Source organism: Bison bison, unplaced genomic scaffold (genome assembly GCF_000754665.1).
Source record: "Bison bison bison isolate TAMUID 2011002044 unplaced genomic scaffold, Bison_UMD1.0 scf7180017864500, whole genome shotgun sequence".
Classification (NCBI taxonomy): Eukaryota; Metazoa; Chordata; class Mammalia; order Artiodactyla; family Bovidae; genus Bison; species Bison bison.
In genome coordinates, this window is record NW_011495059.1 from 6024654 (window position 1) to 6042150 (window position 17497).

The 17497-nt window shown below is 53.0% G+C and overlaps 1 protein-coding gene across 1 annotated transcript in view; it reads right to left on the reverse strand.

Annotated features, from left to right (window-relative positions):
- VSTM2L (V-set and transmembrane domain containing 2 like) overlaps positions 1-17497 on the reverse strand; it is a 38996-nt gene that overhangs the window by 2089 nt on the left and 19410 nt on the right. Inside the window, exons 2-3 of the mRNA XM_010829175.1 lie at positions 11033-11202; positions 9093-9143 (exon numbers count right to left, since the gene is read on the reverse strand). Coding sequence (XP_010827477.1) covers positions 9093-9143; positions 11033-11202 — 221 coding nt within the window. The remainder of the gene's footprint in view (positions 1-9092; positions 9144-11032; positions 11203-17497) is intronic.

Consider the following 17497-nt stretch of genomic DNA (forward strand, 5'->3'; position numbering starts at 1 on the left):
CTTATTGGATGGGGTTTTTAAATTTTTACTTAAAATTGAAATATAGTTTATATACAATAAGGCACACACAGCTTAATGAAATTTCACGTGTATGCTGGGTGTGACCACCATCCAGAGCAAGGCATGGGACGTTTACAGCCTTCTGGAGTGCAGCCTAGTGGCCCCTCCTTGTCAATTCTCACCCCCTTAGGTTACCTAGTACTCTGATTTTTATCACCCTAGACTAGTTTCCCCTGTTCTTGAACTCATTTGTATGTGTCTTCTTTCACACAACATACTATCAGTGAGATTCCTTCATGTTGCCTGGCTCAATTTGTTCCTTTTTATTGCAGTGTAGTATTTCATCACATGGATATACCGCAATCTGTTTATCCAGCCATCTGTTGATGGACATGTGGGTAGCTTTCAGACTAGAGCTCTTCTTAATAAATCTGCCACAACTATAAAGCTGCTGTGAATTTTTTCAATGAAGAGGGAAAAGGCAGTTGGACAGTCATATGAGATACATCACTGGGGAAGCTAGATGAGGACAGGGGACTCTGTGATCTCTTTGTAACTTTCTCTGAGTCTGCAATTCAAAATAAAAAGCTGAAATAAAAGCGAAGTTTGGCCTATAAATTGGGGGTGTTGTAAAAGGGGGCTTCCATCGTTCTTGTCCCCTTCTTCCTTAGAGCCAAAAGAAGCCCCTCCTACAGCCCCCACTCAATCTAGACAGAACAGGGGAAAACAGTCCCTAATAGCCAGCTGCGCCCCCCTGCTCAGTGATGTCATTACCAGCTGGCACTGCAGGCTTGCCAGGGCCAGGATGGAGCTGAGTGAGCTTCAGACTGGTGGCCTCAGTCCGGAGCCCAACTGGTCCTTCTCTCCTGGGGGGGTGGTGATGAGGACAGATACCCAGTCTGCCTGTTCTTGCCACAACCCATATTCTGTAGGAGGACACCCTTGCTGATCACCCTTGCAGTGAGGAGGCCAGGGTGAGAAAGAGGACGGTATCTGAGGTGATGTGTTCACCATGCAGCTGGGCCCTCACACACGTGACTTCTAATCATCCTATTAATTGGCTCTGGCTTCTCTGGTTCCTTCCTCCTGGATTCCAGGCTCTTTCTGACCTCACAGCCTTTGCTGGTCTCTCTGCCAGGATGCTGTCTCCCATCACCTCCTTGACTCCCATTCATTCTCACACATCACCTCCTCCAAGAAGCCCTCCATCACATCCTCCTGTCTATTTCTTTCCTAACACTCATCACAACTGGAGAACCAAATATTTGTCTGTTTACTTGATTTTTGTTTTTCTGACTAAACTATAAACTCCACAAGGGCTGGAATGATATCTATCTTTTCCATCTCAGTGACCACTCCAGAGCCTGGTACCCTGTAAATAATAATAATGAAAAAAGAAAATGTATAAGTGTTTAAATGGACTTACTCTAGTCCCTCCTTTCTCCAAATGAAGTGGTACCCAGATATCATGCTTGTTAATTTTGGGTCACATATATATGATCATACCCACTTTACAGATGGTGAAGCTAAGCCTCTGAAAGATGTGGCTTTCCCATGGGCATCAAGTCAGTGAACCCAGGTTGCCTTTGCACACTCTAACCCTTCAAAGGTGTGATGGGCCCGCAGAGGGTCACCCAGAGGTAGCAAGGCCACAGGGCACGTCCCAGGCTCCGGAAGGGAAGACAGCAGTGGGCAGCTGCTAGGAGCCTGGCTCACCCTCTCTTATTCTGACCTTCCTGGCTGGTCATCATCCCCCACAAAGCAAGAGTACATGGGTTTATGGCACAGCAGGAGGCAGGAGGTGGGACAGAGGCAGAACTGCCCACCTTCCCTGTAGAGCAAGCAGTGAGAGACTCTTCCAGTTGGCCCCCTGGGTGTGGGACACCCCCTCCTCCAAGGTACTGGGGCAGGGCCCAGCTGGAGGCCATCAGCCCTGCTGGTTCCATCACCTCTGACCAAGGGCACAGAGAGGTCCTGGGGCCCTGCCATGCTCTCAGGCGAGTTAGGAGATGCCGTTGCAAATGCGCAGCGGGGAGTGAATTACCTCAACATCTGTTTCCCTCACGGATATTAATTATCCTTCATTTGTCAACCCTACAAGGCGCTAATGGAGTAATAATGTGAAGCGCTGGGAGGAGCGCTGGGGAGGGAGCACCATGCATGGCCCATCCCTCTGCCCGCACTTTCCCTTCCCTGGACCGGAAGCCCTGGTCACTGGCTCCCTCCTACCCCGTCACCCCTGTGTGTGACCTCCCCGACCCAGGGAGGAGAAGGGAGACAAGGAGAACAGCAAACAGTGCTGGGAGGCTGGATCTGACACTGACCTGTCCCGAGCACCCTGGCCTCAGTTTTCTTGGGCTGGATTCATCCTTTCATTCGACAAGACCATGAGCGAGACCCACTCCGAGCCAGGCGCTGGGGGATACAGCTGCGAGCCAGCCAGACCCCTGCAACTCCCACCTAGGCTCCAGATCTAAGGGAGAACCCAGACCTCACATCCGTAACCAAGCACCCAGGGGAGCCGGCTTACACCAGAACGACAGGAGAGGACACACATCAGTCCTGGGGATCTGCATCTGTAAGCACCACCCAGAGAAAGCAAATAATACAAACAGTAACAACAGTTAACAGCAGAGCTGGTAGCTAATATTTATGGAGCGCTTGATCCCTGGGAGATGATGTGCTAGAGTCTACACTTTATTTAAATCCCATAATAAATAACCCCAAGATGTAGGCACTACTGGGATACCAAGATATAGGCACATTGGGATACCCATTGTAAGGGTCAGGAAACAGGGCTCAGAGAGGTAAGGTGACTTGCCCAAGGCCACCCAGCTGGTGACAAGAACCAGGTCCTAATCATATCCCTGGGGATTCTCCCAGGACCAGTAAACAAGTCTGTCTTTCCACCCGCCCTCCCTTGTCTTTCCCTAGGCCTCCAGCCTTCCATGTCTTCAGGCAGCCTGGCCCCTTCCTCAGAAGCATCTCTTACGTGAGAGAGCCATCATCTTACCCAGGCTTCATGGGGATGGTGGAGCAGCCTGTTGGATTTCAACATTCACAGACTGGGCAGAAAAATCCTGCAGCCCAGCCCCCCAGCATGGGGCTGTGAGGCAGAGAGACCCCCACATGGAGGCCTGGCTGTAAATCATAATCGCCTCGGCCTCGGCCACGGGCATCGACAGGCCTTAGCAGTGCAATTAAGCACCTAATTATGCTGAAAGAGACAAGGTGGCCAGTCCACGCCATGACCAAGCTCAGCCTCCTTCTTGCCTGCCCACGGCCCAGGCCTCGCTGGACACGGCAGGAGCCCACAGACCATCAGGTGGGTGGGCTGGGATCCTTCTCCCGAGCTGTACCAGGAAAAGTGGATGATGGCAAATTAATCCATGGTGCCAGACCTTTCCTCCATGTGTCCTCAGCCTAAGAGTGATGTGGTAACCCTGAGAAGGTGCCGGGTGGGGAGCAGAGGGTCAGGAGGTCCTTTCCCCAGGCCGGGCTCTGAGCTCTGCCACTCCTGAGCTTTCATCAGGAACACCCAGCCAATTCACCAGTGCCCAGCTGGTAAAGAATCCGCCTGCAATGCAGGAGACCTGGGTTCGATCCCTGGGTTGGAAAGATCCCCTGGAGAAGGGAATGACTACTCATTCCAGTATTCTGGCCTGGAGAATTCCATGGACTGTATAGTCCATGGGGTCTCAAAGAGTCAGACACGACGGAGCAACTTTCACTTTCACTTTGGCAAGGCCAGACACCAACTCAGAGTCTCCCCAAATCTGGGCCCCAGAAGGCCTCACCCATTGCAGCCAGACCCTCCCAAGTCATGACCCCCATATCTCCCTTCACACGGGCACAATCTGTCTCTGAATCCCACTGATCTTCCTGCTAAACAACACTGGTCCTTCCTTTCTCTCCGGAACCCAGATCCCCACACACTGGCCAGGGCAATATCCCAGCCTCCCCCAGGGCCTCTCCAAAGTGCTTTGCTGCTAAGTCATGTCACTTGTGTCCGACTCTGTGCAACCCCATAGATGGCAGCCCACCAGGCTGCCCCGTCCCTGGGATTCTCCAGGCAAGAACACTGAAGTGGGTTGCCATTTCCTTCTCCAGTGCATGAAAGTGAAAAGTGAAAGTGAAGTAGCTCAGTCATGTCCGACTCAGCGACCCCATGGACTGAAGCCTACCAGGCTCCTCCATCCATGGGATTTTCCAGGCAAGAATACTGGAGTGGGCTGCCATTGCCTTCTTTGGCTCCTTCCAATCCATCCCCCTAAGACAGTCAGACATATCTTTCCAAAATGGCTCCAACTTAGAACCCTTCCTGTGGTGGCTCCCCATAGTGGCTGCTGGGGGAATCCTCTCCTTTCCCTCACCCACCAACCTCCAGCAGTTCCTCCAGCACACACACACACACACACACACACACACACGCACTCAGAGAAGTTCCCTCTACTCCAAGTCAACCCCCCTACACTCCAGTGCTCACTTCAAAGAACACCTCCTCCAGGAAGCCCTCCAGACCCCTCAGACTAGGTCAGGTCCTCTGTGACTGGCTGCACTCCTTCTTATTTTGATAGTCACAGCTGTAATTTTACTTTTTATCATGTGTGATGGTTGAGTTATCATCCATTTGCCACACTGGCTGGGAGTACCCTGAGAGTGGGGACTGGGTGTGTGTGACCATGGCCTTCACAGAGTAATCTTTGGGGCCTCAGCCAAAGGCCAGCTGCTCTGTGCCTATTTCAAGGGATTCCCAAGATGCATGGAGTGATTTCGACTCCACATGAATCTTGCTTCCCTTTCAGACTGCAGAATTCCATGCCCTTTGTATACTGTGGATCACTGCAGGAATTTTCAAGGAAATATAGAAATGTCTTGTACAGAAAATAAAGTCATAGTACACCATGACCCACTGCTTGGCCTGTTAATCCTTCATGAAGAATGCAGAGCTCGTGTGCTGCTCTCGTCCCCAGCCCCCACTCCCGGCATCAGAAACCATGCAGTATTCATGCATGTATCACATGTATGGGGTGGGCAGGCAAGGCAGGCAGGGGCTTGATCTGACAAATACTGCTGCCTCCTTTTAACCATTTATGCAGATTTGGGGGCCCGGGGTTGGGAGGTGCTGTTTGCTTTCCACAGTTTTTCAAAAATCCAATTAGGTCCCAACAGTTAAAAATCAGGGGCTTCCCTTTGCATTACAGGGGACACTGGTTCGATCTCTGGTCCGGGAAGATCCTACATGCTGTGGGGGCTGCAGCATGCTTTCTGAGGCCTCTTTGGCTGCCGCTTGGCTTGTAGGGCTTGGCTGGAGAGGAGGCAGGGCTTAGGCTAGCAGGGCAGGAGCACAAGGCCACATGTATACTGGGACCCAGGCTGCCCATGGCTGTTTTGGACTGAAACAGGTTACATGAATCTATAGCACAAACAACTGCAGTTAGACCAAAGAAGGGACTAACAGTAACAAAGGCAGGTGAGCCTCCTGGGAAAGAGGATGCATGTGGAGAATTTCACCTTATTTTCAAATTCAGCAGTTGGGGGCCATCTCTACTTACAAAATTGTTAGTTAAGGGGAAATTAATTCCAAAACACAGCACTTCAGTGAACTCAAAAGAAAGACTTCCAGAACTTGAAAATGGACACAGGCAGAATTTATCTGAGCCCCAGGAATGAGGTCCTGATGAGGGAATCCTCAGCATATACAAGCTCCCAAGCGAGATAATTTTTAAGGCCAGGGGATCCTTCCCCAGGCCTCAAGTTAAATGAGATAAATCACATTGTAAAGTACTCATCATGGTTCCTGACATATGGCAAGCACTCAATAAATGTTAGCTGCCTTGTTATTATTGTTATCAATGCTATTATTACAGGTGCCTGTAATTTAAACGATCTCCTTATGAGATTCTGAGCTCTTTTCATTCCCTCTCCCGTTTTCTGCAAAGCTGGGCCTCCTTTCCCTGCTCCACACCCCTCCACCCCCAATTCTGGGAATAGGAATCATGTGATTTGAAAATTCATATTAAGTTTCCACTCTAGTAACCACTGTCATTTACACGGCCGAATCCAGAGGACTTTACAGTTTCCATAGCGCTGTTCATATATTTGTTAGACAGCAGTGAGCGGGGGAAGAGAGGCCCAGGGAGGGGCAAAGCTGGACGAGGACTCGAGTGGCCCTGGGACATTTGGCGCTGGCCCCACGTGTCCTCCCTGCCCTACCCCTGCACTCAGCGCTGCCGCATCTCAACCTCCCCAGGGCCACCACGGTGAACCCAAGGGGTTACCGCACCCACGATGGAGCCCTGCCTCCACCAAACCCCCGGAGACTCATTTTACTTCCTACTCTGAACCTGGGGCCCCCAAGGTGCTGACGCTGCCCAGCCAGAAGACTGAGCTGTTTGTCTTCCACAGTTTTTCAAAAATCAAATTAGGTCCCAAGAGTTAAAAAATCAGGGACTTCCCTGGTGGTTCAGTGGTTAAGAATCCACCTTGCAATGCAGGGGACTCGGGTTCAGTCCCTGATCCGGGAAGATCCCATATGTCTCAGAGCAAGTAAGTCTGTGTGCCACAACTGCTGAGCAGAGCGCATTCTCTGCACCAAGAGAAGCCACCACAATGAGAAGCAAGTAGGGAGTAGCCCCGCTCACCGCAACTAAAGAAAGCCCGCATGCAGCAACGAAGACCTAGCACAGCCAAAAATAAAATAAATTTTTTTAAAAATTGGGAGATACTTCCTGGAATTTCGGAGTTTTAGGTGACATGGGACTCTGGGGCCAGCACTCCTGCATGGCTCATCTGGCTCCTGCAGGCACAAGGCCTTCGTTCCCAGGCCCCACCTTCCCACATGACCCCTGTACACATACACGCACAGGCACGATGAGTATGGTGTTGGCATGTCCATGTATCAAAATCTGTGTCTGGCTTTGTGCTGCCATTGGCCTGGGTGTGTGTTTGTGTGTGTGTGGCAGTCACTTGGTAAATATTTATTGGGCGCTGACTACCTGCCAGGCACGGTGCCAGGCTCCAGAAATCAGGCAGGCGCAGTCCCAGCCACACTGTCTTCAGGGAAGACAGGCCTGAAATGTCTTCAGGCAAAAGACAGACAAAAAAAGACAGACAAAAATGTAGCCAGCAAGGAGAAGGAAGGGGCGCCGGCTGAGTCCCAGGGTCCAGGGAGGCTTGATGAGCTGAGTTCTGAAGGAAGAGAAAGGAACTGTTTTCTAGGCCAAGGGACTGGCCTGTGTAAATGTCAGAAGGTAGGAAGGAATGCGAGGCTGGGAGGCAGCCAGGGTTGGGAGGGACAGGGGAACCAGGTCCAACAGATGAGATGGCCCAGAGGGTGAGCAGAGTGAGCTGCACAGAATCTTGAAGGCCATGGAGAAATCTGAGCCTTCTCTCGGGCTGCAGGAACCTAGGGTGTGCTGCTGCTCACAGATGTCCGCTAACTGTGCGTCCATGTACTTAAGAACTATCACAGGAAAGATGCTCTCTGCACATGGAAATGGGTCTGTGTTTGTCTGGGAATCTCCTAACCAGAGCCCCAGCTGGTGCAGGAATTGCCAGGGATTGGGGTGGGGGTGGGCATTGCATGATCATGCTGAGTACATTTATTTTATTTAACTAATTAGCATCTTTGCATGCCCCTCACGTGGGGCCCAGCAGCCTTGAATTCTAATCCTCTAAGTCAATTAGATTATTTTCTCCTTTGTGTTAGATGCTTCTTAAACCCCAAGCAAAATCATCAGTGAGAGAGTTGCCATGAACAGGGTATATTAATGTACACAGAGGTCTCCACGTGGCCAGGCTTAACTGATGGGTGTTTGGACAAGAAACAAGATGTTACACATGGGCGTGCCATTGGCAGAGGATGAGGGTAAGGGGCCAGGGTCGGTGGGCCAGCAGCCGCCCTGAGCCAGAAATGATTTACATTTTCCCAGCTCAGAAAGGGCCTGAGGGTAGATAGCACAAATGATGCTTTGAAGGCCTTTCTTCTGTCATCTGCCCATCTCCTGTCTGAGCCTCCGTGGGAGCCTCCCTCCCAGCCTCCTGGCCTCTGTTCTGCCACCTCCAGGGCCTGGCATGACACCTCACACCTCCTGGTGCCCACTCTTTACACTGTGAATTCTGCTGTAGGTGATCCTCTGTGTCTAAGTGGCCTTGGGGCCCTGAGCTCCCCAACAAGTCCTTGATGGGCTTGGGAAGGAGCAGCAGAAAAGAGTGAATCTGGAGGTCACTCCCACCAACATGCATCCATACCCCTGTGGGCACCTGCATCTTCTGGGCATGTGTCCAGTTGACTCCCAGCCTCCTGACAGGCTGATTGCATGCCCCATGCACAAACCCAACCTGGTCCCATGGCCACACGTGTCACCAGGTCACTCCCCTCTCCTCAGCCTCTTCCAGACTCTGCTTGGGGCGCCCTTCTCTACAAAAACTGGCACTCCCTGAGTCCCCTGGGTGCCCTACCTCATGGGGCTCCAGTGTAGCCTGGAGACAAAAGCTCAATGTGGCTCAGCCAAGTCATGACCTCCAGCAAGGCTTTGACCCCTCTAAGCCTCAGCTGCCCCATCTGTAAAATGGGCAAAAGCTTGCCCTTTCCTCGAGAGATGGAGCAATGATAAAAATGAGTCAATGCATTAGAAGGCCCGGCCAGCCCTGAAACCCTTCGGCTGTAGTTCCTCTGTCCCGCCTCACGTCCGGAGCCAGATGACCCAAGTGACCGTGAGATGCCGCAGCCGTCATTTGTGATGGGCCGAAAAAAGCCGACTCAGTCTCATTAGTTCCTCGTTGGCTTCCCAAATAAAAAATGCTGCTGAGACAGGCACGAAGCATCAGGCATGCAGAGCCTTGGCCCCGACAGGAGAGAATGCATCTTCTCTCCCCCATCATTTGTTTGTGCCTGTCATTCAATGAACTTGAAAAATCTCTGGCTTTTAAAAAACAGCTGGGCCAATTTTTTCCCCTTCTTTTTTTCTTTTTTCCTTCTCCTCCATCTTCTTGCCAAAGCTCCCTGCTGAACTAGACCAATTTTTTTTTTTAAATTACAGCTGTGTCCTCCATTAGAGCCCTTGTAAGAAGTCATTATCAAAACTCACACTTATTTTGGTGGCGTCCTTCCCTGCGTCTTCCTGCTGAGATGCTTTTAGCTGTTGGGAGCGGGAGGGTAGAAAAAGCAGAGACAAGGCGTTAGCATCACGGGATGGGGATATGGGCCACAGCTAAGATTCTCGAGACAGCAGGTGATGCTCCAAGGACCGCGGGTCTGGAGGCGGGGCTGGGGGGGGGTAGTCCTTCAGCTCTGCGTCCACTCAGGGATAGAGGTGAGTTAGAGCAAAGGAAGATAAAGGAGGTATCTGTAAAACTGACTGCACATGCGCTATGCATTCTGATATGGAGGGTACTTGGAGATACACAGGGAGGGTAGGTGTGAACAGGCAAGAATGTAATTCGGGTTTGGCGTGTCTGTAGGACTGTCTGTCTGCACACTTGCATCTCTCTCCATCTGTGGATGCGTCCTGTTTTCAGGTTTGTTTGCACAGATGCTGCCAGAGCCCTGCCCACATACTATCCCCTGCAAACTAACCTCAGAGGCTTCCAACAGTTGCAAAGCCCGCAACTCTGTGCCTGAGAGCTTTCTCTGACCACTCGAGTCCTCTAAGCCAGTGTGCTGGGGAGTGGACACCTCCGGGAGCCAGATGATTTTAATATGTATTTGTGAATATGTTAGAAGCCATTTCATGAAACATGCAAGAATGTGTGAGCATGCCTGTGTGTGCATATAAGAGTGTGTCATGTATGTGTTCATATGTGAACAGGTGAGCAGACACATATGTGTTTGCATAATACCTATATACACACAAGCGTAAGAATGAGAGTGTCTTAGTTTGCTCCCCCAGAAGCAGACCTTGAGTGCAAATGATTTATTTGGGAGGTGATGCCAGGAAACACCAGGAGGTGAGTGAGTGAGTGATACCAAAGAGCGAAGGAAGTTAAGGTTGGGTATGTCCTCAAGCCAGTTACCACCGTGGGCAACTGAACTTTCTCCCTCTGAGCACCTGGGGATGCTCTTCAGTTATCCCGACTGAAGGGCGAGGGAGCTGGGGTATTTACCCTCCAACTGCTGTCAGCCGTTGATGGAGCCCTTTCCCAGCCTGCCTTCCATGCCGGCAGGCTCTGTGGTCCAGAGAAAACCCACAGGCAGTGTTGCAGGGACTGGCAGTGGGGCTGGTGGTGGTGATAGCGCTGGCCAGGCAGGTGGGCGGGGACACCAGTAGCATATGCCTCCACGGTGTGTGTGTGTGTGTGAGTGTGCACGTGTGCCGTGACTGGGCTGCCTCGTGTGTCTGCAGGTATGTGGAAGGGCATGCATGCACGTGTGTGTGTGTGTGTGTGTGTGGGACCGAACTGGGCAAAGACTACCCTGTGTTTAGAGGGCTTGCAAGAATCTGCCTGCAACGCGGGGGACCTGGGTTTGATCCCTGGGTTGGAAAGATCCCCTGAAGAAGGGAAGGGTTCAGATCAGATCAGTCGCTCAGTCATGTCCGACTCTTTGCGACCCCATGAATCGCAGCACGCCAGGCCTTGGCCTGGAGAATTCCATGGACCCCATAGTCCATGGGGTCACAAAGAGTCAGACAGGACTGAGCGACTTTCACTTTCACTACAAAGCAAGTGCCCCCAGGGCTTGGAGAAGGTGAGTCAGGAGATGCGCCTTGCCCAGTAACCTGGAGCCAGCTTCAGTCCCTCTGGCCTCAGTTTCCCCACCTGTACCTGAAGGGCGGGACTCTGCTCCCTGCAGGGCCCTACCAGCTGCGCGCATCCCAAGTACATAGCCTCGCTCCGCTCCCTACTCCGACCCCCCCACCAAGCTTCCATTCCAGGAAGGGAGGGAGACTGCTGGGGGCTGCAGAGGACGAGCACAGCTGGAGCCCGTGCCCCTCAGAGACGATGAGGGGCAGAGACATACCCCCTCCCGGGGAGTGGGGGGGCCGGGATCCTCCCAGCCCCACTCGGATAAGGCTCTCCCGGGCGGTACCTGGTTCGAGGCCCACGCCTGCTTGTCCGTCCAGTCCCTGTGGCTCCGCACGTACCACCACTGGATCTCCAGCGAGTAGGAGGGGGAGCCGCTGCCGCGGAAGGAGCAGGCCATCTCCACGTCCTCGCCCGTCCGCGCCGTCATGTCGTGGGGCGTCTCTGTGAACAGGGCTGTGCGGAGACACCGGGGGAAGGGTAGCCAAGGGCTCAGGAAACCTCAGGGCTGGCGGCGGGGGCGGGCGGAGGGGAGGGGCGGGGGTGGGGCGGGGTGGTCTGGCTGCTGGTGGGGCGCTTGGACCAGCTCTGGGAGGCTGGGCAGTGGCGGCAGGTGGCAAGACTTGGGGATGAAGGAGGAGGTCGGGGGGCCCCGAATGTCCCACAGGGGCCAGCCCTCGACCCCCGAGACCGCGGGCACCAGATTGTCTGGAGAGGGTAGTGACGGATCCGAGGAGGGCTTGGTTGGAAGGTGTGAGCAAGAAGGCCAGGAGGCCAGGAAGGAAGCTGCTGCTTTCATCAATTCTTCCCAATTTCTCTGCCTGCCCCGCCCTGGGGGGGGGTCTTCTCAATCCCAGGGCACAGCATTCAGCACTGTCTTTGAGAAACCAGACCAGACCTGAGCCTCCGCCTCAATCAAGGAAACTTGCCGGGGTCCCCTCTGCCCAAGTTGGAGGGCAGGCCACTCCCACCTCCCCTTGGTCTCCATTCTGTCCTGTGAACAGGCCTCACTTTGGTCTCCGCTGTTCCCAGTGCCTGAAGTGTGCTTCCCTTGGTGCCTCTTTGGCCAGGCAGGTCACTCAAAGCTCAGCTGAAACCTGGCCCCCTCAGAAAGACCTTCCCTGACCCACTGGGTCGGTTCCCCTCAACACCCTGGTCATGGTCACACACACCCGCTGGCTGCGGGCACTGCCTGTCGCAGCTGCAGGACAGCAGGGACCAGAGCTCCCTCACTACACATTTCCTGGCACCTGTGAGATGCCCCAAACAGGTGGTACAGTCTCCATCCTCTCAAGGCCCCCAGGGGACGGTGGGAGACCCAGGTGCCTCCCGTCACCCGCGCCCCCCACCCCAAGCCAGGTCCAGCTCCCCACCAAAGACGGAGCAGCGGTTCCCCAGGCCCAGCACGAGCCCCACCCTTCGGCCACCCCCACCACGCTAGCAGATAAATGGGAAAACCAGTCCCCGCTCGGTGCAGCTCCCACCATATGTTCTGTCTCTTGTCTTTCCAAACAAATACTGTCCTGAGACGTAATTAGAATTCTTTCCTCTTCTCAGGACGGATTATCTCTCCCTGGAAAGATGCCTGGCAGCGGCAGGTCACCCAGGGAATGTTGCCTCCGTCAGTCCCCGCCACCCCAGGTCTGTTTTGCTGCTGCCAGGCGCCCCCACCCAGCAGGCAGGCAAGCCCACCTTGCAGCCCCCGTGGTCCCTCCTGGCACTGCTCGCCTCGAAGCTGGAGGAAGACAGAGCCTGACTGGAAGCAGGGGTCCTGCTCTGGGGTCACCTGTTGCCACCCCGCTCCCATGATCCCAAGCACTTTGGGAGGGTCAGGATTGATAAAATCCTGCTGTTTCTGCTGTACACACAGGGTTTCCAAATGGAACTTGACTCCAGCAATGAGCCTGCAGGCTAAGAGAATGTCTGTGACATCCTTGACCTCCAAGGTCATGGGTTCAGGCTGCCCATGTTCTCTGAGGTTTGCGAGGGACTGACTGCCGTTGCGTAACAAAGCCAGTTTAATAAGAACGGAGATGTTGTTTGAGTTACTGAACACGTGTCAAGGGTGGTGTGTCAGCAACTGAGAGCTGGGACTGTCCTTGTTTCCAATGGGCAGGAAACACAATGGGCTCCTGGAGGAAGGTACTTGCCCACCCACCTTTGACCTCCAAGTGCCCCGGCCCCCCAAAAACTGTAGGGTCTCCCTTGCCTCCTTTGTTCTTTCCCTTATGCCCCCATTCGGTCTCTGGGGATTTCCATGGGTTCTGTCTCCAGAACATCTCCTGAATCAAGCCCCTTCTCCCCGCTTGTACTGCCCCAGGCTGGGCCGCCATCACAACCTCTCGCCCATGACAGCGGGGGAGCCACTGGCCTCCCTGCCACCACCCACCCTCCTCATTCATTTATTTTCAACACAGCAGCCAGAGGAAATTTGGCAAAATACCAATCAGTCCCTCTCTCTCTCAAATCTCCCATAACACCCTCTCCCTAAGACGAAAAACCAAAGCCTTTACAGTGGCTGACAAGCCAGTCCCCTGTGGAGGAAAAGCTTCTGTTTTTCCCCTTGCTCGTTCCATTCCTGACACAGTGGCCTCCCTGCTGTTCCTTGGATGTTTAGCTGAGATCCTACCTCAGGACCTTTGCACTTGCTGTTCCCACTGCTTAGCACTCTCTTCACCCAGATTATCACTGGGCTCCTTCCTTCCCCTGCATCAGGGCTCTGCTGAAATGTCACCTCTTCAGTGAGGCCTGAGGCCTTCCCAGGTGGTGCTAGTGGTAAAGAACCTGCCTGCCAATGCAGAAGACGTAAGAGATGAGGGTTCAATCCCTGGGTCAGGAAGATCCCCTGGAGAAGGAAATGGTAACCCACACGAGTATTCTTGCCTGGAGAATCCCATGGACAGTGGAGCCTGGAGGGCTACAGTCCATAGGGTTGCATGGAGTCAGACACGACTGAAGTGACTTAGCATAGCATGCACGTGCAGCGAGGTCTACCCTGACCACTTCACTTAAAGCTGCATCCCTGGGAATTTCCTGGTCCAGTGGTTAGGACTCAGTGCTTCCAGTGCCAGGGCCTGGATTTGATCCCTGTTCAGGGAAATAATATTCCACAAGCTGTGCAGTCAAAACAATTAATTAAAAATTTAAAAAAAAGAAGAGAAATTGCAAAATACAATTTGCATTGAAAAAAAAAAAAAAAAGAAAGAAAACTGCATCTCTTGCCCCAACCCAGAGCTTTGAAACCCTCTTCCCTTCCAACATACTTTCAGTGCTGCCCACTAGAACTTCCTTCGATGAGGAAAATGGTCTGTATCTGAGCTAATACAGTGGCCACCAGCCACATGTGTCTGTTGAGCACCTGAGATATGACTAGTGTGAATAAGGAACTGAATTTTAAGTTTTACGTCATTTAAATTAATTTAACCTAAAATGTAAGGATTTCTGTGGTGGTCCAGGAGAATCGGCCTGCCAATACAGAGAACACGGGTTTGATCCTTGGTCAAGGAACTAAGATCTCATGTGCTGAGGGGCACCTAAGACCATGTGCCACAACCACTGAAGCCCACATGCCCTAGAGCCCATGCTCTTGCAAGAAGAGAAGCCACTGCAATGAGAAGCCTGTGCACCACAATCAGATAATAGACCCTGCTTGCTGCAACTAGAGAAAGTCTGTGCGAAGCAACAAAGACCCAGCACAGCCAAAAATAAATATTTTTAAAAAACTTAAATGCAGATGGCCACTTATAGGGGGTTGTTGTCATCCAGTCACGAAGTCGTGTCCGACTCTTTGCAACCCTATGGACTGCAGCACGCCAGGCTTCCCCATCCTTCACCATCTCCTGGAGTCTGCTCAAACTCATGTCCATTAAATTGTAGATAACAGCTACTGTATTGGACAGCACAGCTAATACACTTATTTTATGTATGTTTATGGTCTGCTTTTTCTTCCAGGAGGTAGGGGTGGTGCCTGTCTTGTCTACTGATATATCCCCAGTTTCTAGAACAGTGCTTGGCACATAGTAGGTGCTCGATAAATGCTGATGCCGACTCGCCAACTCGGGCAGGACTGAAGGGGGCCGCCGAGGACCTGAGCCACCAGGAGGACTGGGAGGTGCTCAGAGTGAGCCACTGGCCCCTGGCCCTGGGGACAGCCGGATTCTGCTTTGATCCACACCCCTACCTGCCCAGCACCTTTGCAGATGGGGGAAGGAGGAGAGTGGTGAGGCTCCCAGTTGGATCTGAGGTAACTGGCAGTGTGACCTTCCTGGCCAAGAGACAGTGGGAGCGACACTGCTGTTGTAACCCCCTCCAGCTGTCCCTGCCTGAGCCATGGGAATCTGAAAGGAACCACCATCCTCCCTCCTGCCAGTGGAGAAAGGAGATCCAGAGCTACTGTGTGGAGAGGGGCTTGCTCCCCGCACCAGGAGCCACCCCCCGCCCCTCACCCAGGATCACAGAGCTAGGAAGGGCAGAGCCAGCCCTGGAACCAGGGCTGTATGACTCAGCCATGGCACTTCTCCTCCCAGGGCTGGGTGAGTCCGTCCCACAGGAGGATGGGAGATGGTACGGTGGGTCTCAAGGGTGGAAGGAAGGGCAGCGATGGGTTTCCATCAGGGTGAAAGGAGGGGCTGGCCTCCATCTGCCTTCACTCAGCCTCCCCCTGCCCACAGGCCCCCCAACTGACTGAAAACCCTGACCTTGGTCCACCAGCTCTTCTTATTGATGCAGAAATCTGGCCCAGGGCTACTCAGCAGCCAGGGGTGGGCAAGGTCAGGCCCTCTCCAGCCCCACAACAGCCCCTCTCCCCCAACGCGGATCCCAGTAATCATCCTCTAGAGGGCGCTGTCCAACAGACACAGAATGCGAGCCCCGTGCGAAGACAGAGGGAATTTTCAATTACCTGTCGCCATGTTTTTAAAGTAACCAAAAAAAAAAAAATTTAAGAGGTGAAATCAATTTTAATCATTTATTTTATTTAACCCAAGATATCAAAAAATTATTTCAACATGTATAAAATTATTCATGAGAAATTTTACATTCTTTTTTGTGCTAAGTCTTGGAAATCCACATGTATTTTACATGATTACAGCACATCTCAATTTAGGCCAGGTGCCTTCCCAGTGGTCAGTTGTCATGTACGGCAGGCATCCTGGCAGGTGGGGACTCTGCCAGCCTCAGCTCCCCACTGCTCAGAGGCGGCGGCCCAGGCCCAGTGTAGGGCAGTAACCCTTCCAAAGTCACACAGTGGAGCCTGGGTTTGAACCCAGGCCAGGCTTCCCAGATGATGTTAGTGGTTAAGGAACCCGCCTGCCAATGCAGGAGATGCAAGACATGGGTTCAATCCCTGGGTCAGGAAGATTCCCTGGAGGAGGGCCTGGCAACCCACTCCAGTATTCTTGCCTGGAGAATCCCATGGATAGAGGAGCCTGGTGGGCTACAGTTCATGGAGTTGCATGGAGTCAGACACGACTGAAAAGACAGCACACACACACACACATGCACTGTCTGACTCCCAAGGCTGTGCTCTTTCCCACATAACTCAAACTCTTTGGGGTGGTAGGACTCTTTCTTAAAAAGGAACAGTCCCCAGTGGCCAACCTTGTTCTGGAAAGTCCTGAGGAAGCGCCGTCCTGTGGGGAGTCTGTTTTATTCTGAGTGTAAAGGCCTAGGCTGGTATCGAGGAGGCGTTTCACCCAGCCTGAGGCAATCAAGGGAGGCTTCCCAGAGAAGGTGCTGCTCCCCACCACCCCCACCAGCCCCAGGTGGGCCAGGCAGTCCTGAGCCAAAGTGGGGAGGGGCCCTGGCTGGGAGGATGGAGGGAGAATCTGCTCTGAGAACTGGGAGCCAGGAGAGTTGGCTGTAGGTGCGGCCACCAGCTCTCCCTCTCCACAGGGGACTCTGGCCCCTCGCTCTTTCTCGCTGATCCCCTCAGACCCTGCCAGGAGCCACATGGTTGGGTGGGTTGAAGGAGGCCCCCTTAGGATCCCATTGGCTCCATCCTCTGTGATGAAGGGGGCAATGCATTCTCAGGACAAGTGGGGAAGCCGAGGCTCTAGGCATTTGATGGCATATCTGAGTCCCCATATTCCAGAAGCAGCAACATGAGGGTTTGTTTGGGGCCCACCCCAGAGAACCCTCTTCCTGAAGAGAGAAACCACACACAGGTGAGTGCCAGGACCTGGAGCCGGGGAGAAGGGACTGAGCCTGTTTCTGCCGTCAGACTTGCTGTGTGACCTTGGGAAAATTCTCCCCCTCTCTGAGCCTCGGTTTACTCCTCTATACAGTAGGTTAGTCCTCACAGTCTGAGACCCCCACCAGCTCAGACAAACCCAAGGGAGCCAGGCCCTGGGCACTGGGAAGGGGAGGGGTCCCTTCCACTTGGGGGAAGAGGAGGTGACCTGGCCCTTCAGCTGCGCCCTGAAGGAGGGGTGAATACCAATAAGCAGAGGTGGAGAAGGATAGTGTGAACCCAGAAGGGAGGAGGGGAAACCCACGGAGCTTTGTTTAAAAAATAATAATCACACCTTTTAAGGAGCATCTACTAGCTTGATGCTGACATTGTCTCTAACAGTTTCCAATCCACTCACTTCCATTTGACAGATGAGGAAAGTGAGGCTCAGAAAGGTGACATCATTTGTCCAAGATACATACACAGCTGGATTTTGAACTTAGGGTCTGATCATCAGGCGTGACCAAGACCCTGGGAGTCCATCAGCTCCCATCAGAATTTGATCTGAATTATCAGGTCAAG